General features: G+C 41.3%; 1 protein-coding gene across 1 annotated transcript in view; it reads right to left on the bottom strand.

Moving 5' to 3' along the window:
- Window positions 1–681: 681 nt before the first annotated feature.
- Window positions 682–16,151, bottom strand: part of CREBBP (CREB binding lysine acetyltransferase) — a 97,236-nt gene continuing 81,766 nt past the window's right edge. Inside the window, exons 24-31 of the mRNA XM_082490367.1 lie at window positions 13,116–13,266; window positions 12,161–12,307; window positions 11,616–11,729; window positions 10,999–11,164; window positions 9,377–9,544; window positions 6,105–6,266; window positions 5,549–5,830; window positions 682–3,889 (exon numbers count right to left, since the gene is read on the bottom strand). Of these exons, the coding sequence (XP_082346493.1) occupies window positions 1,721–3,889; window positions 5,549–5,830; window positions 6,105–6,266; window positions 9,377–9,544; window positions 10,999–11,164; window positions 11,616–11,729; window positions 12,161–12,307; window positions 13,116–13,266 (3,359 nt within the window). The 3' untranslated portion in view covers window positions 682–1,720. The remainder of the gene's footprint in view (window positions 3,890–5,548; window positions 5,831–6,104; window positions 6,267–9,376; window positions 9,545–10,998; window positions 11,165–11,615; window positions 11,730–12,160; window positions 12,308–13,115; window positions 13,267–16,151) is intronic.

Raw genomic sequence — 16,151 nt, 5'->3', positions numbered from 1 at the left:
CGAGAAGCCTCGAGGTCTGGGTGATGGCATTTTAGGCTAGTCGTGGTTTTAAGCTCACACCTACGTTGGGAAAGTTTCCCTGGACTTTTTAACTCCAAGAAAGCAATTCAGTGGGGGGAGGAGGGGCAAGTATCCCAGGAACATGAGGGCATGGTGACAGGATATTAAAGGGAACATGTACATGATTTGTTATTTTTTATTCCACAGAAAACCCTCAAATCTAGACTCAGAGTTAACAGCAGAAAAATAGTGTTAAAGTCAATAGGTTCATATTTTACTGTAGACTAAATAAATTAGCCTAGAATTAACTCAATACTCTCTATTTTCCTTTCATTGGTGATCCTTCTCTAAATTAATGCAGTTTTTAAAAAGCGACGGCTATTAATAATTTATTCCAGTTAACCCTTAGGGATGAACACCTGCAAATATTCCATGTACGGGAACCATTCCCCTCTCTCCTCTCCCTCCCCGAAAAGGAAACGATTGCTAAAGGGTGGTGTCAAACAGACGTGCTACCTACAGTACTCCAGGCATCGTGCCACTCCTATCGCTGCCTCTGGCTGCTCCGTGTAATGAGTGAATATTCATAGCCATGTCTTACAAAGAACATGATCCAAAAAATATATAAATAAATAAAAACCTTAAACATTCTTACATGGATTTTAAAGAACAGAATACATGTTAAAAACTTCAGTAATTTATATCAATTTTAAGCAATACTTTATATACAATGGAAAAAAGACATGCATAGTCCAAATACAATGTTGAAAACAGCATTTTCATAACAAAAAACCCAAACACTAAGTGTTAATACCATGTACATGAATTCAAGAAGGACCACCCTTTTTGTCTGTTGCACACAGTTTATTTAACAATATGATATTATAAGTAAGAAATGAGTTTGTTTTTTTGTTGTTTTTTTTTTTGTCTTTACCATTCTATACAGTGATTGAATCTTCTTGGATTTTCTTATTTATAGTAATTATAGCGCTTGCATGATTTACACTAGAATTGCTTTTCCTCATTTCAAGTTTCACACAGAAGAAAGAAAGAAAAGAATGCTTCTTCTCTATTCAAATCAGCACGGTCTAAGAGTGATCATCCCTATTTTCATCTAAAACCAGTTTTATCAGAGAAACAAAGCAACAATTTCTACATCTGCAAGACAAGGATTTTGGCATTGGCCAATGTGTGGTTTTGTGTGCAAGAGTCAATTCCTATCTTTCCAGGGGTAATACTTCAAACGCCTGCAGAGTTCACTATAGAAAAAAAAAAAAAATAATCTTCCCGCAACGTGGCAAAGTTACTGGGATACATTATAATGTTGCATTATTTCAGGAAACAGTTTCTGAATATTATTTTTTTCTTCTTTTAAACGCAAATGTTTAAAGTCTTGAAAATACAAATAAAAAATATGAATATAATGAACTTGTTTTCCCCATTAAAAAAAAGGTATGAGTCAACAGCAACAAAAAAATAAAAACCAAAAAAACCCACAAAAGAGACCAGATATTTTAACCGCCTGGCTTTAACAAAAAAATATATTCTTTGTATTGTTTTTTCTTTTTTTCTTTAAACAGCAATTCATTCTTCCATGTGTAGGAAGCAGCAGTTCCATCTAGGATTCAAAACAACCCAGATGTCTGAATTTTCAGTACAAAATGTCCAAGAACACGAAAGGAAAAAAAAAAAAAAAAAAAAAAGTGATGCTCCCATAATGCTACAAACCCTCCACAAATTTTTCTAATGTGTCCCCGGTGGTGTCACCGACCAGAGACAATTCGTTAGACAACGCACTCCTGTTCGGGGTGTTTAGTTGTGGAAGCATTGCACTCTGTTCTGGGTTGCCCAAGTGTCCCTGATCCATGGAGCTAGCCATAGTGACTGCGAGTCCTGGGTGGGGGGAACCAGTCTGGGGAGAGACGTGGTGAGGTGACGGTTGGGGCTGTATCCTGGGTGACGGGCTGGAATGTGGCGGCTGGGACTGGGGACGGGGAGACTGAACGGGTGCTGGGGACCGCACCTGGTTGCTGAGGGAGGTGGCGATCTGCTGGCCAGGGAGATGAGACGCCTGCGCTTGTCCTGAGAGCATGTGCTGCTGTGGGCTCATGGGGTTAGGCTGGCCGGGGGACCCTATCTGCTGTTTCATCTGCTGCTGTTGCAGGATGCGCTGCTGCAGTGCTTGCTGGATGTTGGGAGTGCCGTCCGCCCCCATGCCGGGCTGGCCCATCTGGTTCAGCTGTCCCATCTGAGCCATCTGTCCCATGGAACCCCCCTGTATGGATATATGCTGCTGCATCCGCTGCTGCTGCATGGCTTGAGGGTAACCTCCCGGTCCTTGAGGCTGCTGGAACTGGTTGTGTCCTGCCATCCCTCCTGCCATGCCAGCCCCTCCTTGCTGCTGCTGCTGTTGCTGCTGCTGCTGCAGTAGTTGCCGCCTCAGTATTTCTCTGTACTGTGGACTCATGTTCGCCATGCTGGGGTTGTGGCCGGGGTTCATAATGTTTATAGCTTGTCCCTGGGGATTCATAGCTCCTATCCCTTGCTGCTGGGGAGGAACGCTCGGTCTCTGCACTCCTGCTTGCATCGCGTTCATGTTCTGCAGTCCTGCTTGAGCGTGCATGCCTGGCTGTTGCATGCCGGTCTGCGGCTGCTGCATCCCCGGCTGGGGCTGTATGCCTGCTTGCGGCTGCATCCCAGGCTGGTTCGCCACGTATTTGGCCGTTCTTTGCTTTATAAAAGCTGCCATAAGCTGCGGGTTGGATTTAAGAATATTAAGAACTTGCTGTTGCTGCTGTGGAGAACTTGGTGATTTCAAGGTCCTCAGTAAGTCCTGAAGTGCATTCGGGGGGATGCTTCGTGGTGGCTGCTGCACGCCTGGCATCCTTGGCGCAGCCACTGCTTGTGGCGTCGCCATTGGCATAACCGGTCTTGCCATTCCCGGCTGCATTGGTTGCTGCTGCGGCATTGGAGGTGACTGCCATTGTCCAGGCTGCATGTTGGACATCACTGGACCGCTTACAGGGTTGGGCCGGGGTACATTCATGCTGACTTGCTGCATCTGGTTCACTGAACCCACCGTCGGGTTTACTAGTCCTGGGCGACCAGGAGGCAAACCATTGTTAATGTTGTTGACCCTGTAGAGCTGCTGCTGCTGCTGGGCAGCTTCCCTCTCAATCTGCCGAGCCGCTTCCACTGCGGCCGGCGGAGGCTGAGCCGGAGGTGGAGGCGCGGAAACCGGGTTTGCGGGTTTTCCTGTTGAAACAGTAGTAGGGGGCTGAGTTCTCGACACACTGGGAAAGCCAGCCGGTGACATACTTACAGGGGAAGGCTGGGGCTGGGGAGGAGGCTGTGGTGTTTGCGGTGTACTTGGCTGCTGTGTAGGGGTACCAGGCGTTGCTGAGGTAGGAGAAGGCAAACTTTGCTGAGGCACGTTTCGGGTGTTCATGGTAGCCATCCTTCTGCGCATGAGCTGAGCCTGCTGCAGGCGGTGCTGGATCTGCTGCTGTCGAAGCTTGTGTTTGATATTGAGACAGAATGGCACAGGGCATTTGTTCTCTTGGCAGTGTTTGGCATGGTAGCAGCAAAGAGCTATGAGCTGTTTGCACACCGGACAGCCACCGTTGGTCTTGCGCTTGCAGCCCTTGGTGTGCTGGACAACCCGTTTCATCTTCTGGCAGGATGGCAATGAGCAGTTTGCATTGCGGCACTGACAGGCATGGACAAGGGACTGAATGCAGCGCTGGATGCTGAGTCGTCGCGACTCCTGGGGGCTCTTTGACTGTTGTTCTCCTTGGCTGTTGCTCTCATCATCCAGACCCAAGCCCCACTTAACCATCTTGTGGTCATGGCTCTTAGTGTTGTAGCAGTTAATGCAGAGGTCGTAGTCCTGAAAGCAAAGAAAACGCAGAGTTCAGTTGTCTACAATCAGCAGCCGTAACAGCAAAAGAGCAGAAGAGCCCTGTGTGGAAGCACGCTTTGGGTTTCAGTGGGTACAACCACGCAGCAGAAGAAAAGCAGGACAGCAGCCATGCGCTGTGAACAGCTGCCCGCTTCCGTTTACCCCTGGTACACCGAGGCAGAGGAGCAGCTGCGGAGTCACCACGACAGCAGGAGCGGACTTTTGGGGCAGGCAGCTGGCGGCAGAAGCCACCTGGGCTGCCTTAGCAAAGCGAGCCTGCAATCACAAATCTTGACTAGGGTGGGTAACAACGCAAAAATGGGCTGCAATTGTGTCTTCATTCTATTACATTAAAATATCTTGCAGGGTTTGGGGTTTTTTTTTTTTGTTTTTCCCTTTTGATGATAGGAACTGTTTACTTTTCTGCGATGTCTTGGGTACCTACATGAGGAAGGCCAAAACCTCTAACTAGTACGACAAATCTAACGCCAATACTTAAAGAACGGGGTTTGGCTCTCCATTTAGTTACTCTTAGTGTAATTACTGACTAATAATTACTACCCTGAAATACATATTTTTAACCTCTAAAATGACCTTCAAATCGAGTGCAAGTTGCATGCTAAGACAGACACTGGTCTGAAAACCTGCTCAAACACCCGCATTCTCACTGCCCTGTCCTTTTTTGCTGGAGGAAGGGCACTGCCTTATACAGAAGTACCCAGAAGACACCTAAAGCCATACCTCCTTCCACCACTTAATTCCCCTAGCGCGTACAATACATTTCCTACAGTCTTGCCTCAAGAAGCCCTGTTCACTGCTTTCCTCGGAGGGATTAATTAAGACTCTTCCACCACAAACCTGGCAATAACTTGAAGTATAAAAACTAGGCTGCACTTATTCAATGGTTTTTTTTGGTTCAGCTACAGCCAGAGGTCATCACAAACCCTGTAGAGGCTACCTGCTCCTCAAGTCCACCTGTTTAACTCCATGCGTAATTGCTCTCTAACGCAGTTCAGTGGAAGTGATCTATGCTGTAGAAGGACTAGGCATTAAAAGCACTGAGCCAGGTTAGGAAGCAATTATTTGGGCTGATTGGAAGGGGCAGGCAACCTCTAACACTGGGCTGAAGGGACAACGGTGTGTGGCAGCCTCCTCTCCCAGCTCTGCTGCAGCCTGGACACGCGCTTGGCCACAGTCCTTATAACATGAAGTACCACGTACAAAATAGAAGGAAAGCTTTTACCTGGCAGGAAGGTACGCTAACTTTTCTCGCAGACATCCATTTAATGTGGATGAGGTGGTGCCCTGCGGAGTCAGACTAGTCTGACACAGTTACACCCTACCACCCAGTCCTAAAGGTCTTTAATATTTAGCAAAAACTTGTGTATGCAGAGGAGCCACAGTGGAATATATGAGGCAACAGGAGCCATTCCAGAGTACTGGTGTTTTTCAGGTTGAGAAACTAAAGGCACTTACCCTAGAAGAAGAGGTACCCCCCTGTGGTAGTCACCTCGCCTTAATGCTTAGCAGCCCTTTCATCAGGACAGGCTTAATTTGGAGGAACTTTGGTCAATACCCCCCCAAAAAAATAATCAAGCTTGGCTGTAGGGCAAGAAAGCGCAGCATTCTTTGTTGATATACACCTACCTCACAGACAGTGCAATGCCACCGTGTTTCCACATGATGTTTGCACTCATTGCACGTATAGACAAAGCGGTCCTGCCCTTGAGTATGTAGTTCTACCAGCATGCAGAGCGTGGACCACTTGGATCGGCGTAGTGAGGAGAACTCCCAGTGCTTATCTCTGGCTAAGGTGAGGAAGGCATCTCGCCCATCCATCAAATCACAGCTAAGTAATGGATCAGGGTCCACAATGGGAGGCAGAGTGTTAATTACAGGCCCAGCGTGTAAATGAATCACAAAAAAGACCTGCAGATAAATGGGGGGGGGGAGGGAATAAAAATCAATGAAGTTAGATAATCTCGCAGGAAAAAGCGCGTGTTCTGTTGCAGTAATGGTGTGCTACAAATGTTATCTAATTAACTGAGTTTAGGCTAATCTCTTCCAGTATGTTGTTACACAACAGACAAAATTTTAGCACGATCACAAGCTTTACTCCTCCTGGTTTTTCAATTCTGACTATCATCATGCCTGGATTTACAGGAATAAAATCTTCTCTTTATGCAGCGTATTTTGACAGTACCTCTTTATGCTTCTCCATAGTGGCATACAGCTTCTGAGACAGATCATTGGACACGTTTGGCATGCTGGGTTTCTTCTTGTTAGCTCTGCTGATGCTGCTCTTATTCTTGTTGGTTTTTTTGTTGTTCTTTTTCTTGGCGTTTTTGCTGTCGCCCTGGCTTCCCTGCAATAAACGCAAAGGAAAGATGTTACGCTTTATAGAGGTCTCTCCCATTCACTATAGCTGAAAGTGAAACGTTTCTGCTGGCAGTAACAGAACTTTGTTCCAATGCCTGCAAATCAGCCATCCTGTGTTAAATATATCCTATCTTCCAGGAAAAATCAAAAGCCAAACTGGCAGGCAAACAAATTCAAACGCTGTTTAAAAATAGATTTTTAAAGTATGCATATATATTAAATAATTTGTATCTTACACTTACACTGTACTTCAGCTTCCACTGCTTGCTTTACAAAATCTTACAGATATTTGACGATAAAATGAGTTAAAAATAAAATGGACTTTAAAAAATTCCAGAAGTGCAGTATTTTGCTTTGTTGAGCAGTTGGGGTTTCACATACTTGCTTGAACTCTGATTTTATTTTTTTTGTTTGTTTTTATTGAACAAATTTAGAGCTAGTACACAGATAAGAAGGTGCAGGATTTGAAACCAACAAAATACATTATTATTCTCCATCCTGAAGACTTACTGCTGCAACTCCAAAAAAGAAATATCCCCCAAAGCTTCACTTGTGTCTATGTTGCGACATAGACCACAGCGACCATATACTGAATACTAGATGTAAGTAAAGAGAGTAAAAAATAGCAAATGATGCTATTTAGATGACCCATGAAAACAGAAATAACTTTTAGACTTCCCATGTCCTTGAAAAATAAAAACCCAAGCCCTCAGCAGGGAGCTCGCCGCTCATTAAAAAGCCCCTCTCTAACTGCTAGAATGTTGGTCATCGTAATATTAAAAATAAGCTACTGAAATACTCTGATAGAAAGTTTCACGAACACTATGCACAAGCAAACACAGGGTTTATCCACAAGCATATTTATTCAAAGAAAACAAAAATATTTCAACTGAAGAAAGCAATTCTATATATAGACTGTTGCCATCGTTCTACTCTATTAATTAGGCTTAGATAGAAATTCCCTGTCCAATCTTGGGTTTTCTGTAACTAATTTTATTTATTTTTTTGACCAAACTTGTTTGGAAATCAAAATTATAGCATTTTATGGGAAACCAGACAGAGCTCTATGTGATTTGAAGATATTCAGAAATGAGCTATTGTATATTCCCATCTTGACTTCTTTTCCCCAAAATTTTCTACCACCCTGATAGAATTAGGGCACGACCTCCTTTGCCTATACATTCTACAGCATCAATGAAGAATTTAAAAATTTACAGAATAGGTTGAAACTTAGCTGACAGTATAAGTCCTAGTTTTCTTTCTACTCTACCTTTAACAAGTTTATATTTGGTCAATTGTACAAAGCTGTTCCAAAATGTTTTAAGAAGCTGTAAGATTGTTTTTTTCACTTAATTTTGATGGCATTTAACATATTTGGCCAGGTTTGCCAGAGATGCTGACAGCACAGTTACTCAGTGAGCCTTGTCCCTTCAGAACCTTTTTCAAGAACTTCTGAATATTTACCACCTCTTTAGACTCTCTTTAACTGATACTCGCAGCACACGTCAACTTTTAAGCAGCAGCTCTCTCTCCACATATACAAAGATTAGAACTATGAATTTAAGAAAAGATAGATGCATTCTGTACCATCTCAATATAAGGCAAGTGCTTCTACTTGTGGAGATCCCCACTGATCCCCAAGCGACTCAAGTTCAGGTGATTGCACTGGAGAACTTCTCATGCTTTTAATTTCACCCCTTCTTCTGAGACAAGTGGCAAAGACCCCACTGTTACGGTTTTTTATTGCATTCTTGGATGACATTTTCAGCAATTTGGATGCAGGTTTTGCTCCCCCGCTACCCCAAGCAACATCAATGGCATTCAGAGGGAACATAGGGCTGTTAACAGCCAAGGCTGCAGCTTCTCACTTTAGGCAGACAACTTGTATGAGTTTCACAGTTAGCTGTTCTGGGCTTTTTAAAACACCTTTTTTCTCCTCTTGGATGCAGAGGTTTACACTGGCCTTTTCACTGGAAGGACACGCTCTGATTTATTGAAAGTGATACTGTTAGCAAAAGAGGACTGCAACTTAAATTCTCAGCCTTGTCTTTCGGTTACTTTTATACTGCTGTTTGTTGAAATATTTCAATATTAAAGGTTACATTCAGAAGGAACAAGGTGAAAACTATTAACTTTATGGTTCCATGAAAAAATATCGCAACAAACTATATTTGCTTTGAAGGAGCAGCTAAGGTTTAATAGAAGGAATTTTCTGACATAACGAAATTGATGGATTAAGGTCTATCGCTCCACATCAATCACACGTAATACACGCTGTATGCAAATTGTCACAGCATCTGAGCTGGATGCAGTCCCTCGCCAGTTCCAAGTTGTTGGTTCCACCTCAATCTCCTAGCTTTCAGATTTTCCTACTCTATTTTCAAAACACCTTGCTGCAAATCCCAAGTAAAAGGGAGAGTATAAAAGTGCTAAGACCATTTGGATACAAGCAAGACAGAAATAAAAATGAATAATGAAATTCTGGCAAGGACCCTGAGAAAATTTTGTTTTGTTTTAGGAAACAAAGAGAGCATGCCGGTGAAGGAAAACCACCATCAGGACCAGTGTTTCACACCAATGCAAAGCTTGCAATAAATACTTTTGAATTTTCAGCCCCCTGCTGTTGCAGACAACTAGAAATACTTTTGTGTAAATAATAGCAAAATTTAATTCAGCTTTGAAAAATACAGCATCTTTCAAAATGCAAATACTGAAGGTGATTTGCAAAGGTGTGAACCAGAAGCTCAGCCAAATGACTGCAAGCAAATGTAGCAGTCATGATGCAATCCAAAAGTAGCTTAACAGATTTCTCCGAGAACAGAGATGCTGCACTGATGTAACTGATTTCTGATTCTGTTAAAAAAAAAAAAAAACAACAAACAAAACCAAAACCCAAAACAACCACCAAACTAAGCCAAGCCATCAGTATATCTGTTATCCAAGAAAAAGAAACCAACAGAAATGCAGTTAAAGGGAACCCTGATTTGATGTCTGATGTGAATAACCTTTTCTGGTGTGCCGGATGTGAACTCTCTAATTTATTGAAGTGTTAATCATCAGCTTTGTGAGCCAGAAGCAAACATAGCGTTAACTCACCTCTGTTGTTTCACTAGCTGCAGTGCTTTCTTCCTTTTTCCTTTCCTCCTCCTCCTGCTCCAACTCCTTAATGCTTTCTTCCAGCACATTGGGCCAGAAATCACCTTCAAAGTAAGGCAGCTCCTTGGCACTTGTCAGCCTGTCCTCAGTTGCTTGTTTGAAGATGTCCTGTTAAGTGTAGCACACAATACCAAGAATAAATAAATGAAGACCACTTAGGATAGAGAGGAGGAGCAGAGACGTGACCCAGGGCTACACTGAACAGCTGTGCCTCACTTCCAGCCCATGGCCCGCTCCTGGCCGGCATCCTTTGCTGGGTGCAGCTCAAAAACTGGCCTGGCAATACTGATAACAGCCCACTCCCTGTTTCATCTTGGAAACACAGCTGCTGAGGCTCTCCTCAACCTCCATAACGCAACCAGTTCACACTCCTGACATTATGGGAGAGGCTAAGATACCCCTGGAAAACGTAACAAACCCCTCCCTGGTAACTACGCCAATTAAAGATGAAGCCTACACCACTTAGCTTTTCCTGCACTGCTCCTGAACAAGAGCAGGAACTGTTCTAGTGACAGCAAGTGCATCTCATTCGCCCCTTTCCCTTACAAATTTGAAAGTGCGTAAGCACTTCACTGCATGCGTGTGGGCCGTGCATCATATGTGCAATAAGCCTGGTAACTCCGGGAAGAATTACTGAATGCACCGGCCAGATATTACACACAGGAATATTAAATAATATCTGGTTGTGGTAGGGGAACTGTGCGCAGCCGGTGTCCTCCGCTGACCACTGGCTGAAGCTCTGTGGACCACCCGTCAGAAAGAGTGGGGACCACTGGGAGGAATAGGTATTCTGAAAAGGAACAGGTATTTTACACAGTTGTTGTGGAGGTGGTTTTTTTTTTTTTTTAAGTGCATTGCGTTTAACAAGCACATACAAGACTAATCAATTTTCTTCTTCAGATTCATTTCAAGACCACCTTATTAGGAGAGATTTTCTAGCTCTTTGCTGCACCGGATCAGATGACAAGGCTTGCTATATGCCATTCTGTTCCACACATTTAGTAACTGTCACTTGCAATCAAAACATCAATTTTTTTCCAGCACTGTCACTACCATTAAGAAATTCTTGTAAATTTTAGCATGTAAGGAGTGGCAAATGCTACCTTTGCCATCTTTAACTTATTTCCTTGGGTACACGTATGATATCCTCCAATTATGAAAATCATCCTTTTTCTCTTCAAGTGAAGAAGCTGTTTTATAAGCAGTTTTTTGATTTCATACTAGTGGGGTCCAGTATTCCACCCGATCCTCCAGAATCACCGGAAGCAAACAACTTCTATAAACCTTAACAAACGATGACATACACTGCAGTCTTCAAGGCAAGGAAGTAAGAGAAGTATGCGAAGGCAGGCTCCCGCACGCTTCTTAATGCAGAAACCAAACCTAAGCAATTTTCAGTCTGAAAGGCAGAACCTCCAGAAAATCTAAGAAAATGAAGAAACTAACGGAGAATAAAACCCCTTGTACGCCACCATGACAGTTTCATGCCTTACGAAACAATGTTTGCTACCTTCAAATGAAAAGCTCATGAAAATTAATTCAGGAAGTAAACAGTAGCAAACCTTGTAGTCATGAATGATTCTCTCCGCAAATGCCTTGTCCAGCATCTTCTTATACCATTCTTGCAAACGTTTGGGTTTGGGTATTTTCTGATCAGGCGGATGGCAATGAAAAATATAGTCATCTCCTTCACTCGGGGGACAGGCCCAGATGTGTCCTGTCACATACCTGCGTTTCACACACACAAAAAAATCTTAACCGTTTTGACTACCATCTTAAAATTAACTCAGCCAAACTGAGATATAAATTCAGACCTCTGGCTTTTTTTTTTTCTTCTTCTTTTCTTTTTTTTCTTTGTAACAAAGATGCTGAGGCAATAACCTCTATTTATACAAGAGATGAGAAAAGGTCCAGGATGTAATAATGACGCTTAAACATCAAGTGAACCTCTTATAAAAAGAATGATATGCTGTCAGTTTAAGAATTCTAACACATAAAAAACCCCTTAGTGATAAAATCCAAATTTCTCTCTCCACTACTGAAGAGGCATGTGTTCCACGTATCTCAGAAAGGGCAGAAGGAGAGAGAGAGACCATCCCAAGTGAAAAGCTACTTGGCATCCTGGATGTGAAAAATGCAAAGAAAAAAAGATTTATTTCTTTACAAAGATCTCACTTACCCAAGTTTCTTCACATACTCCAAGTATCCAATGAGGATTTCATGATAAACTGCAGTTCGGAGACAACGGGGGCGGAAGAAATGAATACTATCTAGATACGATATGTACACACGCCTATAGTAATGAGAGAAGAATGATAGAAAATCATGTATGGCTGAACATCTCTTTCGTCTACTGAGAACTGACTTTTATACTAGATACATCTATAACTATACTGAACAAAGAAAAATCAATTATGACATTATTTTAATGCACTTTTAAGCATCTTAACATGGTATAAACAGTTCTCAAAAGCAATAGGTAGCATTTTTTTAGGCAGCAAGAATATACATTGAGAGGCAAAATCAAAATACATAATAGAAAACTTTGTAACATTTTTGTTGTGATATTTATTTTTCACTTCAAAGTCATCTGTAGTCATACAGTAGGACTTATTTGTGCCACAGAATTGAAACGGATCTTCGGTATTTGAGAGTAATTGTCCACTGAATGTAGCAAGACGTTCTCTGTGCACGCATCACCGATGCACGGAAATGAAAGCGTACCTTGTATTTGGAGGGGGGCAATCCGAGCCATACTCCTGTACATGCATGCCAAAGAAGCACACATCTACTCCGTCGATCTCCTCAAATGCAAACAGAGCTTTGGTACGGTAAGGGAAAGATTCTGACATCTCACCAGAATCCACAAATCTGAAGGAAAAGGTGGTAAGAAGGAAAAGGAAAAAAAACAAACCAACAAAACCAACAAAAAGCCAATTAATAAACAAGTGTCCTACCAGAATGAGGAAATTCTTTTCAACCTTATTTTTAACTCATTAGAAACATTTATGCATAAGTTAAATAGGGTCAGATCAGAGCTGTATTAAAACAGGGAGTGCTGTCAAGGCATAATCTGTTACTATAAAACTCAGGGAAAGACAGCGTCCGTATAGTTAACGTACGCCTGAACAAGCAAGCATTGAGTACACCGCACCCACAGGCCCCGAAATACACTGTAGATTAGAAAACCTAATGTATTATGATGAAGAGATGTCACGTAAACACTGTCCTTACGGATTAAAGCCAAAATACTTCATAGAATAAACCTTTTAAGCTTTTTACTTATGATGAAGCACATTAAAAATAACTTCTGAAAACACAACAAAACGAAGGAATGGCAACTATTTCAAACTAAACTATGAGTTCTGTAATGCTAACCAAAACGTGGTCAGACTCTCTCTCAAGATTTAGTAATAGAAGGGCACAGTTTTATAACCCAAATCAGGACGTCCCCGCTATCCCCCTAAAACCAGCCAAAATACAACTGTATTTTGAATCTCCTCCAAGTTACCTTAGTGCATACGGCTTTTTTTCCTTTCCTAACTTTACTCGTGCGTAAGTTTCAAAAACATGCAAAGGGATTACGGTGCAAATTGGCACAGTTTCACAATATTTATGCAGGGAGACTTCAAAACAAAAAGATTTCAAGATTGCATTTACTGTGATTAATAGAACCAACCTGGATTTCATTCCTGGTTTAACTTCTACTGTCTTATCTGAACTTGCCACCACTCTGACAAAGACCTCTCCAGCTTCAGGATGATTCTGTCGCCGCAAAAATTTGTTTACTCTATCTTCCAAATGGTTTCCTAAACGCGTAGTCTGTAGCCCTAGAAATGACAGGAGGAGAACATGACAACAGAAATGTTAATACTGGAGAAATCACTGTTAAGTTCAGGGTGTTACATGCTTGTAAGGTCTTTCAGCTTCTCTGTAGAAGTACGCTTTTTTCCCCCTTTGTTTTACCTCCATAGGAGAATTTGCTGGTTTTACTTATGCAGCCAAAATTTAAAAAAAGCAAACCCATCCTTGTTTTTACCCAAGCCGTAAGTATTTGTACCTTAACGTGGAAGCTAAAACCGCTATAGTGGGAAAATTACTTAGTAAGTGAACTAACAAAGGCGGCTTCACACGGCATTTTTAAATTTGTAGGCTTATTTTATGAACACTGCAAATGTTTTCTCCTAACAAAACCACTATCTGGCTGTTTGACAAAGATTACATCACTTTATAGATCTGGCTCAATGCCACACCTTTTCAAGCAAAGCAAAGCAAATCAACAGAAATGAAAAGCCTTTTGACTTCAATGGAGATTTCATTGCTTTTTCTTTTCTTTTCAAGAGAGCTTTTAGATTGAACAGTTACAGTAATCTGCACATAAAGCTTAAATAGTTCTTGCACAGTGATAGAGGTCTTTAAAAGTTCAAGTCCACATATTGTCCAGATCCCCTCTCTCGGTCTTTACATTTACAATTAGCTTTTGTGGGGACAGCGGTTTTTGTAGTATTACAGGATGTGACGGTTTTCAAATAAATCCACAACAAATTACAGAAATTAAGATGAAGATTTTGCTTTAAAGTAAGAAAACAGAAGTAGCATGCTGTTTTGACTTGAAGATTTATGATTATTTCTCTTATCCTGCTGTACTTATTTTACCAACTAGTGTTTCTAGTTCATTTTTATGGTCAATCTGCTATATTTTTCAAAGTGACGATGCAATCTACAGACATTCATTTTACTAAAATGCATTTAATTTTCAGCTCTCCATTGTTTCAGTTTTGAGTTGGTTTTTTTTTTTTGGCTACTGACACAAGGCTGTTGGTTCTTCTTCCCGACTCCTGAGCTTACATACAGAACGCTGCAGTAAAATACCTATGCTAAAAATGATTTTCCCCAATAATGGGGAAAAAAGGCACATATGCTCCAAAGAAGATCTCACTTTTCAGGGATTGATATACTTCAAATTTTATTTTACTATCAGTTTCTAGAAATTGCCAAATGCAGCAATCTTGTTTTACATCTTTCAGTCTGTCCCCTTCTCCAGAGAGATTCTATGGTTAAAACCAGCACAACACAGTCTAAATATCAAGTACCTAGGAGCCAATTATTAAATTTAAAGGTGCGTTAAAGTAAAAATACACTATGCCTTTTACCATTTCCAATCTACTGGCCTTTTCCAGTGTTTCCCAGCCCAAAACAATGTATTTGCTTTTCCATAAATAATAGAAGGGGTTGATTTTCAAGGAGATTTGAGAATTTTAAAGAAAATTCACAAATACTTTCTGAAGAAATTATTTTGTTTTGTTGAGTTCTCTGAAGACAAACAGAAAAATAAAGAAATGTCTCCATTTCAACCAATGAGTTGGTATATTTTTAGCAGGCCATTTTAGCTAACTTGTGTTTTCATTTTATCATCTTTCCAATGCTAAGCAACCAAAGGATATCTTGCTTCCTTCCTTACGCTGCGATGCATTAAGACTTGAAAAACAAACAAAAAGACCAGATAAGAAGATAAAAAGAAAACAGATAGCATTACGGTTATATTCACTGTAAGGCAAGGATCTAAAAGCTGTATATTTTGAAATACTGGAATGTGCAAATTCTTTTAGAAAGCAACCGGATTTTGGTTCTTGGACACCTCTCACGCACATACTTGCAATACAAGCTCAGGTCTTGATGAAAACCGCAGTGCAAACTTGAAAAAAGGCACCCAAATTGGTAACAACACAGAGGGCTTTCAGGCCACTTGAGGACAGAAGTTTTGCTGCAGCAGCAACGGCCAAGACATTTGTTACTGGACGTTACCGGACAGATAGGAAGAAAGTCAGACTTCTGGCTTACTGTGACTTTTTGTCAGGAAACTACTTTGGGCGACTTATTTGTCAGGATATCTTTTGTCTTTGAACGTCTCCACATTAGCTGCTGGTTAAGTAATATTTGTAGATTTTCTTAGTAAGAAAAATACTCCAAAAGTTAGGAATTTCACAGCGTAGTCCAGCTGTACACTGGTTTGTAGGTTATATTTGGCAAGCTATCAGTCAGCTTTATGCGACTTACTTGAGATGTGGTCAAGATAACCAGTTTTACTTAGTATACATTAGGAATATGAATGTTACCATAACAGCTAAGGGATGTGCTACCTTGATTATTAGTAGTTGTGCCACTATGCTTGAAAGCACGTAGAAATATTGATGGCAATTCAGTAAATAAGGGTTTTTATGGGGAGGGAGGGGGAGAGGAAACATGTCAATGTTTCAAACTTACATTGCTCATGTTTGGTTTTAGGGCAGTAGTAAGACCAAGGTTTGACAACAAGAACAGGCTTTCCTTCCCTGTTCTTGTGTTTCCACTAGAACAACGTTAAAGAAAAGTGATCTCAAGAGCTGAGCCCACCAGTGGATTACAGCTGGCAGCAGGACTCAAATCATCATGGGAAAAAGAAAACAAGATAGACGAAGAGGAGGGAAAGGAGAAAGAAAAGGAGATCAATGGAAAGGAAAAAAGCACCATTACTTCCCTGTCCAGATCCATAACGAACAGAATGGTTACCTTGAATTAAATGCTGATGACTCAAACTTTAAGCAACGTCACAGAACTGCAGACATCCAAGGAATCACATACTTATTTAAGACAATTTACATCAATGTATGCTGTAAAGTCAGCATATAATAGAAGAGACATCTATTTAAAATTGTTATCTAAAACTACACTTTTA

Source organism: Vanellus vanellus (assembly GCF_965231255.1).
Source record: "Vanellus vanellus genome assembly, chromosome: 14".
NCBI lineage: Eukaryota > Metazoa > Chordata > Aves > Charadriiformes > Charadriidae > Vanellus > Vanellus vanellus.
Note: the sequence above shows the minus strand (reverse complement) of the source record. Positions and strands in the feature narration are given on the sequence as shown.